The 15,093-nt window shown below is 40.3% G+C and overlaps 1 protein-coding gene across 4 annotated transcripts in view; it reads left to right on the plus strand.

The window, feature by feature from the left end:
* USP3 (ubiquitin specific peptidase 3) overlaps positions 1 to 15,093 on the plus strand; it is a 93,159-nt gene that overhangs the window by 54,193 nt on the left and 23,873 nt on the right. For all 4 annotated transcript variants that reach the window (XM_055362538.2, XM_063698587.1, XM_019010755.4 and 1 more), the window contains 5 exons: positions 837 to 918; positions 2,276 to 2,358; positions 4,030 to 4,143; positions 7,067 to 7,180; positions 14,605 to 14,751. In XM_055362538.2, the coding sequence (XP_055218513.1) occupies positions 837 to 918; positions 2,276 to 2,358; positions 4,030 to 4,143; positions 7,067 to 7,180; positions 14,605 to 14,751 (540 nt within the window). The remainder of the gene's footprint in view (positions 1 to 836; positions 919 to 2,275; positions 2,359 to 4,029; positions 4,144 to 7,066; positions 7,181 to 14,604; positions 14,752 to 15,093) is intronic.

Here is a 15,093-nt window from a genome sequence, read left to right on the forward strand (position 1 = left end):
TTTCACAGACATAATTCATGTGGAAATTCTGTAAGAAAAAAATAATTATTTACTTTGGATGAACTTGGTACTTTTAGAAGGTGGGAGAGAATTGGCGGCCTTAAAAGTCTGTGTTGTTCAACCATAATTTTTACTTCCTTTAGGTTAATTTGCCTGAGACATAAAATTTTAAAGTGACCTTTTGAAAACAGAAATAACTTTCTGATAAATTTTAAGCAAAATATTTCGTACATCAAGAAAAATTTTGAGTGATTTTAATTCAGAATTTCCTCACTAATAAGGATGTGTTTTAGAATGTCCTTTGGAGTGTAGCTGCATCTAATGAATGTACATGTGCCTATATTCCTGTAACTTATTTATCATTCCTCAAACTCAGATCATATCATCATCTATTAAGACAAATGAGCAAAACATGACATCTTTATTGAAATTAAGAAAGAAATAGCATATGGAGACTTACTGTTAAATTTCAGAACAGTAGTGTCAGACCAGGGTTTTCCTTTTGTTGTGAGGAATGAGCCTTCTGGTCTGTGAAGCTTCGCAGTCAGTCAGACAGTGAGAGTGGTGGTGGGGAGTGTCCCACGGGCTGCATCTTCGCGGCCAGCTTTGCCAGGAGCAGTGTCCAGCCCACCTCTGCTGGAGGAGCAATGGGGATTTCCAAGGAAGTAGAGCTCCTCGGTTAACTTCAAATACGTGTGGGCCCCAGTAGGCCTGACAAAGCAGTCAGGGAGGTCTCCATGCCGTAGGTGTTGAGGGCAGCTGGAGTTTATTCTTTGACCTGTGGTGTAGCATGCATATATTAATAACTTTTTCACTATCTGTTTGTGTTTTAATAGCTCAGCTTTCACAGCTGACAGGCATAGGAAAAGAAAACTTTTGGAAAACTCAACACTAAACAGCAAGTTATTAAAAGTAAATGTAAGTAATTAAAATTTATTCAAATATAAGAGTTAGTTGAGATTTAATCACTGTTTTGTTACAACTCTAACATGTAATGTTACCTGTTACAGACTTTTATAAATGTGTGTCTTGGATTTGGAGTATTTTACACAATGTTTGCCACTTGTACTGTCGATTGTTGCTGTGACCCCAGTGAGTCCATCTGTCAGCACCTTCTTCCCATCAGCATTACTGCTGTGCTCCTCTTCCCTAGAAAACAGTTCACTCTTAATACTTGCTCACACTCCTTCGTCATCAGAAAACCCAGCCTTTGTTTTTAAGACTAAGTCTTTAGGTTCAGGCAGCTTTTCCTTTTTTTGAGACGGAGTCCCACTCCGTAGCCCAGGCTGGAGTACAGTGGCGCAATCTCGGCTCACTGGAACCTCTGCCTCCCAGGTTGAAGTGATTCTCCTGCCACAGCCTCCCAAGGGGGTGGGACAACAGTTGTACACCACCACGCCTGGCTAATTTTTGTACTTTTATTTTTTTGTTGTTGTTGTTGTTTTTTTGAGACGGAGTCTCACTCTGTCACCCAGGCTGGAGTGCAGTAGCGCAATCTTGGCTCATTGCAACCTCAGCCTCCTGGGTTCAAGCAATTCTCCTGCCTCAACCTCCCAAGTAGCTGGGATTACAGGCACACGCCACCACGCCCGGCTAATTTTTTCTGTTTTAGTAGAGACGGAGTTTCACCGTGTTGCTCAGGCTGGTCTTGAACTCCTGAGCTCAGGCAATCCACCCACTTCAGATTCCCAAAGTGCTAGGAGTACAGGCATGAGCCACCACACCCAGCCTTTTTGTATTTTTAGTAGAGACGGAGTTTCGCCATGTTGGTGGCCTGTCTTGAGGCGCCTGGCCTCAGGCAGCTTTTCAAGATTCATATCCCATTGTTAGGAAAACGTGTATTGGTCATTTATGTATGGCTTAGAGTTAAAAGTTTGGGGACAAAAATACTTGGGGTGTATATATTTATATTTTTTCCATTTCTCTTAGTTTTTATAGAATCTTAAAAAGGCATTAAGTCTTAAATGTTATTTTAAGGATTTCCTGTTTTTTTGCATTGTGTACTCCATGGTACTCATTAATGGTGATTTCCTCATAAGCTTTCAATAAGATACTTCTATTTAGAACAATCCCAGGATCAGAAACAGCCTTCTAAAAATATCCAGACATTTATACAGAGACTAGAGAGTTTGTTTGAAATATTCATTGGACAGAAAAGGACCAATTCCAAATTGGCTTGGTGCTAGAGTTTCAGAGGCCTTTCCTTAGCTTTGATGTTTGAAACAGTTGGCCTTCCCTTGGCATTACTGATGGCCTCTTCTTGCACCACTTACAGGGAAGCACCACTGCCATTTGTGCCACAGGCCTTCGGAATTTGGGGAACACATGTTTCATGAATGCCATCCTTCAGTCACTCAGGTAACGCTACAGTCAGAGCTTAAGTGTCTGACATTAAAGGTTAAGAGCACGGGCTCTGGCTCCCTATCTCGTCTGCCACTAACTCTAGTCATATGGTTTGGAGCAAGATACCTTAATTTCCTGTGCTTTTGTTTCCTCATCAGTAAAATTGGGGACAGTAGTTCCTACCTCATGGGGTAGCTGGGAAGATTGAATAATGTAATTTGTCTAAAGTACCTAGAGCAGTGTCCTGCAGTGGATAGTTGTTTGCGGTTATTTCCGGTTGCTTTTTGAAAAGGCTAGAACTGAGGTCAGCAAACTTTTTCTGTGAAAGGCCTGATAGTAAACATTTTGGTATTTCAGGCTACAGTCTCTCTCAGATATCCCCCCCCCCCCCCCCCCCCGCTCTTTATTACAATAACACTTTAGGGCCAGGTGCAGTGGCTCAGGCCTGTAATCCCACCAGCACTTTGGGAGGCTGAGGTGGGCAGATCACCTGAAGTCAGGAGTTCGAGACCAGCCTGGCCAACATAGTGAAACCCCATCTCTACTAAAAATACAAAAATTAGCTGGGCGTGGTGGCGTGCGCCTCTAGTCCCAGCTGCTTGGGAGGCTGAGGCAGGAGAATCGCTTGAACCCAGGAGGTGGAAGTTGCAATGAGCCGAGATGGCGCCACTACACTCCAGCCTGGGTGACAAAGCGAGACCCTGTCTCAAAAATAAATAAATAAATTAATTAATTAAATAAAACAACACTTTAAAAATTTAAAACTCGCTTTAAGAGCTGCCTGGTGGAGGGCTAGATTTGGCCTGTGGGCTACAGTTTGCAGACCCCTGGGTTACAGAGAGCCTTGTTCAGAGAGCTTATTTCAGTCATTAGTTAAGTTTTAACCCATTTATGTCAGAGGTTGCAATTTTTCTGTATGAAAAATCAGACGTTGGTGATGACCTTGATCAGTAAGATATAAATAACTCCCAGAAGCTTAGAGTTCCAATAATGGAACATTAGGCATAAATGGGTTAATCAAGGTCATAAGATGAGATGTGTTCAAAATATGAGACAAGTAGTAAAAATAAAATAGTCAACAAGGCTGACTTAAGTTTTGTAGAATAAATTATTTTGAAAGTTGCATACTTTTAGATTTTAATGAGACATCAAAGGCCAGAATAAATGATCTTCCCAAGGTTACATTGCTGATAAGAAGCGGAAGTCATATTTGATCTCTCCTGGAAGGCACTGCCTCTTAGCTCATCTCTTCTTGCTCAAAGAGGAAATTATAATTACTACTGAATTCTCCTTAGGATTCTGTATAGTGTATCAAAATAATATGGTCGGTTTCATGGTTTGTTTTTATTTGAGGAAATTATTGAATAACTGGAAACAAGCAACTGAAAAGAAAGAAATGGTGACTACCTATAGCTGGAGGGAGAATTGGGGATTTTTTTGAAAAGAGATTTTGTTTTCAGCTCTTTGTTTTTTATTTTTGTTTTTTTACAAAGTCATCTGTCTATACTGTTTTCTTAGAAGGAAAAATCATAATGAAGAAACTGAATGCAAGAGATTGCACTGAGTACAGTTTAAATGAGACAATTGAAAAATGGCAGTTTCAAAATGTATATGTAGGCTTCATCAACTTTCTTTACAGTCCTATTCTTTTCTTTTTAAAATATTTTTCCCTTCCTTTTAAAATAGTAACATTGAGCAGTTTTGCTGTTATTTCAAAGAACTGCCCGCCGTGGAGTTAAGGAATGGGAAAACAGCAGGAAGGCGGACATACCACACCAGGAGCCAAGGGGATAACAATGTGTGAGTTATAAGAGTATGTCCTTTCTGGCTTTGAGTTACAAAACAAATTACTTTCACTGGTGGTTTCCATTGTACTATGTGAGCTAACAGGCACATGCCTTAAAAAAAATCTTCTAAAAATTGTGTTTAAATATCTAGTTAGCAATCTTAATAATTGTTGGAATTCTGGCCAGGTGTGGTGGCTCATGCCTGTTATCCCAGCACTTTGGGATGCTGAGGCGGGTGGATCACCTGAGGTCAGTCAAGACCAGCCTGGTCAACATGGTGAAACCCCATCTCTACTAAATATACAAAAATTAGCCGGGCATAGTGGCGGGTACCTGTAATCCCAGCTACTCGGGAGGCTGAGGCAGGAGAATCGCTTGAACCCAAGAGGCAGAGGTTGCGGTGAGCCGAGATCGTGCCACTGCACTCCAGCCTAGGTGACAGGGCGAGACTCCATCTCAAAAAAAAAAAATTGTTGGGATTCCTTTATTTACCATAACAGGAGGGATAAATTTAGCATTCTACTTATTGACTCTGCAGATTTGGGCATTCTGGAATTGGCATCTAGATACGAAATGCAGTTCTAGGTGTAGCTGACTATGAATCTCATTAGTCCATGTGAGTTGATTTGTCCGACAGTGTTAGGTAAACCTGTCTTGGATACTGAAATTAATTTGTAGTCAACAGATTAGTTGTGGGGGAATAAAGTCAATTTTTGGTTGATATGGAGAGGGGGAAAAAAACAGACAAGTGCTCATTAAGAACCAATCCTGTATCCTCATTTGGTGTAGACCTCCCTTATTTGTGGGTCAGAAGATCTTTCATTATGACAATTGTAGTGGGCACATTTTTCATATCTTAACTTTACAGCTCTTTTTCAGAAGGACTGTGACTCATACTCCTTATATATTTAATGTTTTCTCTGTCTGCCTCCTCCACTTCCACACACTCCCATTCTCACTCATTCTGAAGGGGTGATCTGACACTGTCCTGCCTTGGTGGCTGAGGGAGAGTAGGACTGAACATGTCAGAATAATGGGCAGTAGGGCCAGAGTCACAGTGCAGGGAAACTGGAAAGCCAGGCGTGGAGCAGGGCTGGAATGACGTCACTACAAGTGGTGTTTGAAGGGAGTTTCCCTCACAGCAGCTTCTAGGATGAGTTGAGCAGCATCTAGGATGAGTTGAAAGTGCCTGCATTTCAAGGAGGCTTTGCACTCTACAGTAATCAGGTCAGAGGGGACAGCAGTGAAACAGTAGAAAAAATACATGTGTATGAGTTAAGAGAAGAGTTAGTAGTACTTGATGCATTCATGTCATGCAGGGTTGAGTTGCAGACTGTAGAAATTGCCTTTGGCTGATTTAGGCAGAAAAGGAATTTACTGCAGGGCTATTGGTGAGCTAATCATACTGGGTGAGTGAAAAATCAGGTCTGGAGTCCGAGGCAGCAGCACCGCAGTCACAGTCACCCCACAGAACTGTCCTGTAAGGCCACCACTGCCTCTGGTGCCCAGCGCAGCAGCAGAGTTCCTGTTGCCAGCACTGCTGGAGATGGGTGCTGGCGGACATGGCCATGCTGCTACCCTGCACTCCGGATGGTGCTCTTTGCCCTCACTGCTACCAGAGAGGATTTGGTGCCATCCCTTCTCCTTTGTGTCACTAACTCCTGCTTCGGATGGGCAAAGCCCAGGCTGTGTACCTGTGCTCTGACTGCAAGGGAGCCTGAGAAGGCGAGTGTCTGGCTGTTTAGCTTCGGAAGTGGGAGGCAAACTCTTGAAAGTAGGGATTCTCCAACATAGGAAGAGGGTTCAAGTACTAGGAAGTCAAAAATATGATTTGTATTCCAGGGACCTATGTGATTGTGAGGGTTGAGAAAGAAGATATTGAGATTCTCTGAGATGTCAATCAAGTATCCGAAAATATGGTGCTTATATTGACAGCTATGGAAGTTGAAGTTGAGTTGGATCAGTTTAGCCATAGGTGTAGAAAACCAAAATTAAATGACTTAAACATCCATGGTTTGTTTCCTCACATAAAAGTCAGAGGCTGTCTGTCTAGGGTGGTTTGACAAAGCCATCGGGCTCCTCCTGGCTTTCTGTTCCACCAACCTCCATAGGCCCTATCCATCCACATAGTCCCCCATGGTGCTGGGGCTCCCCAACTCCGTCCTCATTCCTAGCAAGAAGAAGGAAAGGATTATTATAGGACTACTCTTTCTTTTTAAGACATTTCCCAGAATTTGGACACACTCAGTTTTTTATTGGCAGAGTTTATATGCCCAGGAAAAAAATGAGCGTTCTATTCATATGGGAGGAGAGTGTGGATATTGGGTGATAGGAGAGGTGTACAGAGAGCAGTAGATGCTGGAGCCGGTCAGTGCACATAGAGGTGAAAGTGACAAGAGGACCTCCCGCAGAAAATTCCTGCTGGAAACTGGAGAAGTTTAAATAAAAATAGTCATGAGAAAATCTGGCTTTTGGAGTTGAGAGTCACTGGTGGAGAGCTGAGTGGTGAAGGTTAGTGACACAGGCTGGAGTCTGGGGGTGCTAGTGAGTGGCAAGAAGGACAAGGCAGGAGGGGGAGAAAGAAAGCCGAATGCTTGTTTCGCATTTTGAAAATGTACATTCTTAAGTCATTTGGCCTATAACTCACCCAGTGCTGTATGGTTTGCTTGCGTGTTTTAACTCAAAGTGTACAAACATGGCGGTGCATGGGCACACTCAGAGTTAACCATATGGTTACAAATTAGCTTTGTCAGAATTACTGCTACTTTTATGGGTTTTTGAGATGCTCTTATGTATCTTTCAGACTTTTTTCAGAAAAGACCAAATCCTTTTTAAGTGTTCATTTCCTATATATTAGGCATTTTAGATGGGTGGACGCTGTGTTGAAATTGTAGCCTCTCACTAATCTGAGGGCACTGTCCTTTCCTCTTTTGCAGGTCTTTGGTAGAAGAGTTTAGAAAGACACTCTGTGCTTTATGGCAAGGCAGCCAGACTGCATTTAGCCCAGAGTCCTTATTTTATGTTGTTTGGAAGATTATGCCAAACTTTAGGTAAGTATTATATAAAGATATTTTAAAACATTAATATTAGTGTTTATACTGTTCCTGAAATAATTCCTAATGAAGTGGTCGTATTCTAAATATTCTAAATACTTAAGACTGGTTTGGTGTTTTTTCTTTTTAAGAAGAGCTGAAATTGAATACATCTGACTAAACACATGTGTTTATTTAAATAATAGACTATAGAAATGTCTTTAACAAGAGGTGGGGTATTTTGTTGCTATAAACATAAAGCCGTTATAAATAACTTATGCGCACTAGGAAAACATACTGGACAAAATTTCCTTAATTCTTTCACAATGTAGAATAATTACCATCACACACTGTCTTGTTATTCCAGCTAAAAAAATTAATAAGATCAGTAGAAGTGCATGGTATTATATGAACTGTTCGGAGCTGAGTTCGGCAGCTCTGGGAAGGCTGTTGTCAAGCGCCTGGGACGCACTCTCCGGAAGGCAGCTGTGCCACATCCCGGTGTGGCCAGAGAGCTGCTGTGGTGCCCATGCTTTCTGTCTTGCCTCGCTTGAGCAAAATACACCTCTGCTGTACGCCTAGCTGTCAGAGGAATCCTGCCTCTTCTCGTAGGTCTGTCATTCCTGTAGGGATTCGGGTGATAGCAGCTTTGAGGCACTGCAGGTGTTTGACAGCAGCCTTGGCCACCTTCTGCCGATTTTACCCTTCTGAAGCAAGTCATGGTTCTTACTAGTTATGATTTTGGCACCTAATGTACATCCCTTCTACTTTTCTTTAAAAAAAAATTCATGCTGTAGTAAACTTAGCCATCTATCTTGCCCTATTGCCTAAAAAGATGTCGTTAATATAAATATTTAAAAGGTAATTAACTTCAAAGGACTTTAAATTGTTGCCTTGCTAAAAAGTCTAGTCTTGAGGATCTGACATGAGTAACTAGTGTTAACCCTAGTCTTGGTTTTGAAAGAAACTCCTTTTATGTATCATACTATTTAAATCTCCTGTCAGGAAAAACATAAGAATTTGAGAATGTCTTGACTTTAAGAAGGAAAGGCAGGAATGACAGTTAAGTTACCACTGGCCAGGTCTGGACCTAATAAAAAAATTTCTAACATAAATCACCTAGTAGACTCTTGATAGAAGTTTAGTCTTTGTGTTTTATTATTATATAATAATAGTTTACATTTATTGAATGCCTACTGTGTGCCACCCACTGGGTATTTTTTATCTGGTCTTCATTAAAAAACAAGCAAGAACAAAATTCCAGCCAAGCAGGAAATATTGCCCCCATTTTAGAGGAGACAAAACTGAGACAGAGAGGAGAAGCGACTTGTTTAAGTTTATACATCTAGTGGGGTAATGACCAAAATTAGAGTCCAGGTGTTTGCGGAGTTGGCTAATAATAGATGTGTTGACAATGATTTGCCCACATACCTTGAACAAGGCCCATTAACTAATTTGATACTGTTTTCCTTGATCCCCATGGTGACTAAGGTCCCTTATTCTTGAAAGCTTAGAAACATTATCATATTTTATACAGTAGAAATCTGCTTTTCCTGTAAATCTTTCCACATCTCTGTCCTTTCTAGCTTCTGTAGCCCAACTGTGAGCATGATGTAGTTTTTAGCTGTTTAATTTCCACATTGGAATATTCCTACTGATGAAGGAATAAGGTAACCAGGCTGACGAATGTAGCATGTGGAGTCTCTGGGGAAGATTTCAGATCATACGTGAACCCTTAAATTTCTTGAATGGCTGATGAGAACAGGGTGCTTTTGTATTCTTAGCTGGGCTTGCTCTTAGTTCTGCAATAATTGAGATTGTTCCCCATTTTTATGTAATCAAAGAACAGTTTTTCTCTTGGTCAGATCTAGATCTTGAGATTATATCATGGATAAAGCTTTAGTGCAGGGTCATTGCACAATGCCCAGGTGTGAGGCAGGGAGGTGGGGCTTGCTTTTTACAGCTCTTACCCTGTGAGGTATGCAGGTAAGATTCTTATAACATGCCTGTGTGTAAGTGCATGAATCTTGACTTATGTTTATTTATAATCCCAAAGGAATTTTTTTTTAGGTTTAAAAAGCCCATTTTCCTTGATTAACACATGACAGACAGTGTCTAGAGAACTTGATCCTTTGGGATGAAATATGAGGACTCTGAAATACAAACATGCATGTAGAAGTAGAAACATCTTTCATCTATTAAATACACAAATATATATACATACACACACCCCCAAAACACACACACCCTCAATGTAATCAGCAGCTTTGGATAGAGAAATCATTAAGCCTATTCTTTCTTTTTTTCCCCACTGAAACTAAAAGCCAGTTACCTAGCAAGGAAAATTTTCTTGAAGTTTTGACCTTTTCCAACATACATATGTACTTACCACACTTCTTATGATTTCTTAGTATGTTCAGCTCTTTCTATCCTTTTGCTTTTCATAAAAATACTTTAAAGTGTATTTTCTTAAATAGGCAAAAACATATGTGGTTCAAAATTCAAAAGGTAACAAAAGAATATGCAGTGAATGTTTTATTCTGTTCCCTAGCCATTCATTCTGTTTTCTGGAAGCAACCATAACTAGAGTTTTGTGTATCCTTTCAGATATTCTGTGTGCATATACAGACAAGTGTGTGTGTGTGTTTATGTCATTTTTAATGTAATTGGTGATGTATCATCTTTTTTCCCCACTTTGAGATGATTCATATTAGTATACAAATAGCTTCCTCAGACCATTTTACAGTTGTATCATAATTTGTGTCCAAGTCCCCTCCCAGTGGCTTTATGGACTGTTTCTAGTCTTTGCTGTTCTAAACAGTGCTGCAGTGAGTAGTCTTTTACATACATGCGCAGGTATCTAAGAGAGAAAGTGCCGGGCTCAAGGAAATGTGCTTCTGTAATTTTGATAGTCTTTTCTGCTAGCCTTTGTCACTCCTTGCTTTTCTTAACACAGCTCTGTCTTGCTGCTTTGCTGTCTCTGTATGTCATGTGCTTCTGCCCACAGGATTTGCCTTGTGGTCCCTATCTCTTTGTCTAGGATCCCGGTTAAAGCTAACACTCTTCAGGAAAGTCTCTTGATGATTCAAATCAGGTCTTTCTGTACAACCTGATTTAATATATTTGTCTTGACTTCCCAAGATGGAACTTTATTTTTTTAAATCAGTTCTTGTTATAATTAATGTTTTAAAATGATGGATAAATAATCATTGGCACATAATTCTTATATTTGCTTGCTCTTCTCAGGTTTATAGACAATGTAAAGGATTTTTGTAGACAAAAAACAGATCTTTGCCTGTGATGCTTTTTTTTTTTTAATTTTATTTTTTATTTGAGTCTCGCTTTGTAGCCGAGACTGGAGTGCAGTGGCATGATCTGAGCTCACTGCAGGATCCTCTGCTTCCTGGGTTCAAGTGATTCTCCTGCCTCAGCCTCTCAAGTAGCTGGAACTACAGGTGCGTGCCACCATACCTGGCTAATTTTTTTGTATTTTTAATAGAGACGGGGTTTCACTATGTTGGCTAGGCTGGTCTCAAACTCCTGACCTCGTGATCCACCCGCCTTGGCCTCCCAAAGTGCTGGGATTACAGTTGTGACCCACCGTGCCTGGCCACGTGTGATACTTTAATTAAAGTTTTATTTAACAATAGTCTTTTTGGGATATTTGTGAAAAGATTTTAAAATACTATGCTATTGATATTTGATATTTAAACCATTTTCATTGTAGCCAAGAATTTTGCTATTGTATTTGTGTGTTTGTAAACACTAATTCATTTTTGTCAGTTTTGTTTTCTGGTGTTTTTGTTTTGAGGAAACTCAGTCATGATTGTTGCCAAATACTGAGTAGGAATACATTTAACTTATTTTCGTTTTGCAGATATTTTGGCCAAAACAACAACTTTAGAATTCTTTTTTTAATGTCAAGGATATTTTAAATATGAGCAGAACCTAAAATTCTAACACATCTTAGGTATTTTAGATTATACATATGTATATCTCTTTCTACATACAATATATACAGATTATATACTGGCACTGCCAAGACACAGAAAATAGTAATGTGCAGGCATGTCATAGTTAAGTATGTGGTGGGAACACATGAGTCTTTTTATGTGCCTATATTCTGGGATGTTAATTTCATTATTTGGAACGTCTGCTTTTCACACTCAAGCAGGTGCAAACTAACGTTTTATTTGATTTTTTTTGAGACAGTCTTGCTCTGTTGCCCAGGCTGGAGTGCAGTGGCACAGTGCAACCTCCGCCTCCCAGGTTCAAGTTATTCTTCTGCCTCAGCCTCCCGAGTAGCTGGGATTACAGGTGTGTACCACCATGCCCGGCTAATTTTTTTTTTTTTTTTTTTGAGACGGAGTCTCACTCTGTTGCCCAGGCTGGAGTGCAGTGGCACGATCTCGGCTCACTGCAAGCTCCACCTCCCAGGTTCACACCATTCTCCTGCCTCAGCCTCCCGAGTAGCTGGGACTACAGGCACCTGCAACCACGCCCGGCTAATTTTTTGTATTTTTAGTGGAGACGGGGTTTCACTGTGTTAGCCAGGATGGTCTCAATCTCCTGACCTCGTGATCTGCCCGCCTCAGCCTCCGAAAGTGCTGGGATTACAGGCGTGAGCCACCGTGCCCGGCCTAATTTTTGTATTTTTTGGTAGATGGGGTTTTGCCATGTTGGCCAGGCTGGTCTCAAACTCCTGACCTCAGGTGATCCGTCTGCCTCAGCTTCCCAAAGTGCTGGGATTACAGGCGTGAGCCACCACACCCGGCTTGATCATTTTTTATTGGAACATTTATTTGTCTTTAAGATTTGGGGAAATTTGGTTTGTAGTCATTGTGCCAAAACCTTGTGAAGAGACAGTTGCCGCGTGTTCCTGTACACTCTGCTTCAGCAGTGTTCGGAATGGATGGTTCAAGACCTTCTAGGCTTTCTGTGTTTGCAGTGTGCTCTCTCCCCCAGTGATTTCTCACAGCATCCTCATGACAGATTTAGGAGAAGGGGGTAATCTTTGTCTGACGTGACAAATGAGAGAAGGAACAGTGTTAAAATTGGAGCCACAGTTGGCTGGGTATGGTGGCTCACGCCTGTAATCCCAGCACTTTGGGAGGCCGAGGCGGGCGGATCACGAGTCAGGAGATCGAGACGATCCTGGTCAACATGGTGAAACCCCGTCTCTACCAAAAATACAAAAATTAGCTGGGCGTGGTGGCACGTGCCTGTAATTCCAGCTACTCTGGAGCTGAGTGAGGCAGGAGAATCCCTTGAATCAGGGCGTCGGAGGTTGCAGTGAGCCAAGATAGCGCCGTTGCACTCCAGCCTGACGACAGAGCGAGACTCCATCTAAAAAAAAAAAAAAAAAAAAAAAAAAATTGGAGCCAGTTATTTGCCTCTGTTTTCTTTTCTCCTGTACTTCTGGTCTGTCACAGGGACACTAGTTCTTCATAAATGCATTTCCTCACTAATTCTCAAACAGCTGTTTGGGTGACATTGCTGAAATATGTATACAAAACATAAACACAGCACCCAAATGTGAGGACTGTTTCCTTTAACATGATTATAAAACAAGAGAAACTAAAGTTGACTACAGAGTCAATTCTGAAGCCCAGTCGTACAACTAGGAAATGATTGAAAAGATAACTGAAATTTGTTGAATTTAATATACTAAATAAAATATTAAGGCTTTCAGATAAGTCAATGAAGTTATACATTTAAATGTTTAGAAAGAGAATTGTAAATGTCTGTTCAGTAAGAATTAGAAAAAGTTCCAGTCTGAGCAGCAGGGAGTGTTCCCTGGTAAATTTCACAAGTTGAAATAGACTCATAACCTACCTTTATAGAATAGCTGAGTGTTCCGTGATCTCATGTAGTTTAAAGAAGATGTGTTTGTAATGGTATAGGAAACACTAGAAAATAATGCATTTTGATATAAGAAAATCACGGTATGGTTGGACATATACATTAATGTACACGAGGCACATTGTTTTTTAAAATGGGATGGGCTTGTGTTGACTTGATGAAAATGCAAATTGGTATAGCTATAAGGTGCTGGTTTTCATGATACATTTTAGGAAAATGATGACTTAGATATTAGGTTATTTTGGGGAGAGAATGAAATTTTTTTATAAGTGATAGAATTTCACATACTGTACCTTAAACTACTAATCTTACCTTTGAGTCATGAAAATAATGGATATTGTATTAAATAAGTTTAAGGTACCTCCTTAGATATACAAAGGAACTACCAACTTTGAATGCTTTTGGCTGAATTTTAACATTTTTATTGATGAGCCTTAGAAGAAATACTTGAACACATATATTGATATTTAGTTGCCAGCTAGTTTAGAAAAAGCTACAGTGAAATGCCAGAGTAACTTCTGACTTTAAGTTCCAAAGTTCCATTGGTTAGGGAGATTGTTTTCATAATTTATAATTTCCAGGAAAAGGGGAAAATATATATTGACAGAAACTCTGGTTGGAAGAAATTTTATGGAACCGTTGCCTGGAAGAGTAGTGGGAGTTTTGAATCTTAAGACGACACCAGAAAAACTTAATGATTTAGATTAATTAAAGAGACCTTCCATGCTGGCAAAATGCAGACAGAAGTTTTTTTTATTTTAGTTTTATAAAAGTACTTTATATAGCGATGCTTTCTTTATTTCATCCAAGTAACTTCCCAGACCTTCCACCTGTTCCAGTTTCATTTTGTCTGCCTTCATTCCTGTTCACTGTCATTGATCTATATATTCGTATAAGAATTTCATATAGTTTCCTGTCTGACTATACTGTAAGAAGTAACCTAAGAGTATGTTGTTATATAAATTCAAGTTTTAGGATAGAGCATAACTGTATATGAGCCAATGCATTTTTAAAAAGTATTTAACTCTTTCAGTAAAGTTTTTCTTCCTTTCAGGCAGTGTTTAAAAATTAGTATCTTTCAATCTAAGGAGTCATTAATAATTTTAAATTCCCCTTTCTTATAGTAGTGGTTCACACCTGGTTTTCTAGTGAGGGTAAGAGGTGAAGCTATGACATTGGAGCATCTTCTAGAGAGGTTATGTGGGCAGGGAGAAGAGTCAGAGTCCACCAGGCAACACAGGTGTAGTCCCATCTCTGTTACTCTCTTGCTGTAGGACTTTGGGGAAGTCACATACCACCCCCCCACCTCCACAATTTCCTCACCTCTGAAGTGAGGAGATCATTGCAAATCCAATTAGTTCCAATATTTTTTGGTTTTCAAACCTATCTTAAACAGTAGAATTCATTCTTGAAGAGAAATTCTGTCACCTGTGGAGCTTGCGGGCATGAAGGTGAGGAAGCCTGGCTGTGCTTGTGAGCACGGGGCTGCCGTCCTTTCCCACGCCTTGGCCTCTTGCTGGTGTGGCTGGGCACAAAGAGCCCTCCACCCGGCCTTATAAGTGACTGTTTGTTTGCTTTAGGGGCTATCAACAGCAGGACGCCCATGAATTCATGCGCTACCTTTTGGACCACCTACACTTGGAACTTCAGGGCGGTTTCAACGGTGTTTCCCGCTCGGCAATTCTGCAGGAGAATTCTACTCTGTCTGCAAGTAACAAGTGTTGCATGTAAGATTTAGTTGCCTTCTGTTTTTTAGGAGGGCCTCAGACATTTCTTTTGGTGTTAACTATGTGTTAGATTTATAACGGAAGGTAGAGGGGTTTCTTGGACATTTGCTGGAACTTTTCGTGCCCTTGAACTTTGTGACCCAGTGAACTAGCACATACCTCTTGCTTCTAGACTAGAGGCATCTTGTATTTGCATCCTGATTTAGTTCTGACTGTGATTAATTGGTATAGATTATTTTAAATTTTGAAAAAATAGAAAATATTTGTACAGTTTAGCATTTAGAAGATTTCCTCCAAATATACTGAATGATACCAAAATAATATTTGTTCACTAAAAACAAA

Source organism: Gorilla gorilla, chromosome 16 (genome assembly GCF_029281585.2).
Source record: "Gorilla gorilla gorilla isolate KB3781 chromosome 16, NHGRI_mGorGor1-v2.1_pri, whole genome shotgun sequence".
In the NCBI taxonomy this organism is placed as follows: Eukaryota; Metazoa; Chordata; class Mammalia; order Primates; family Hominidae; genus Gorilla; species Gorilla gorilla.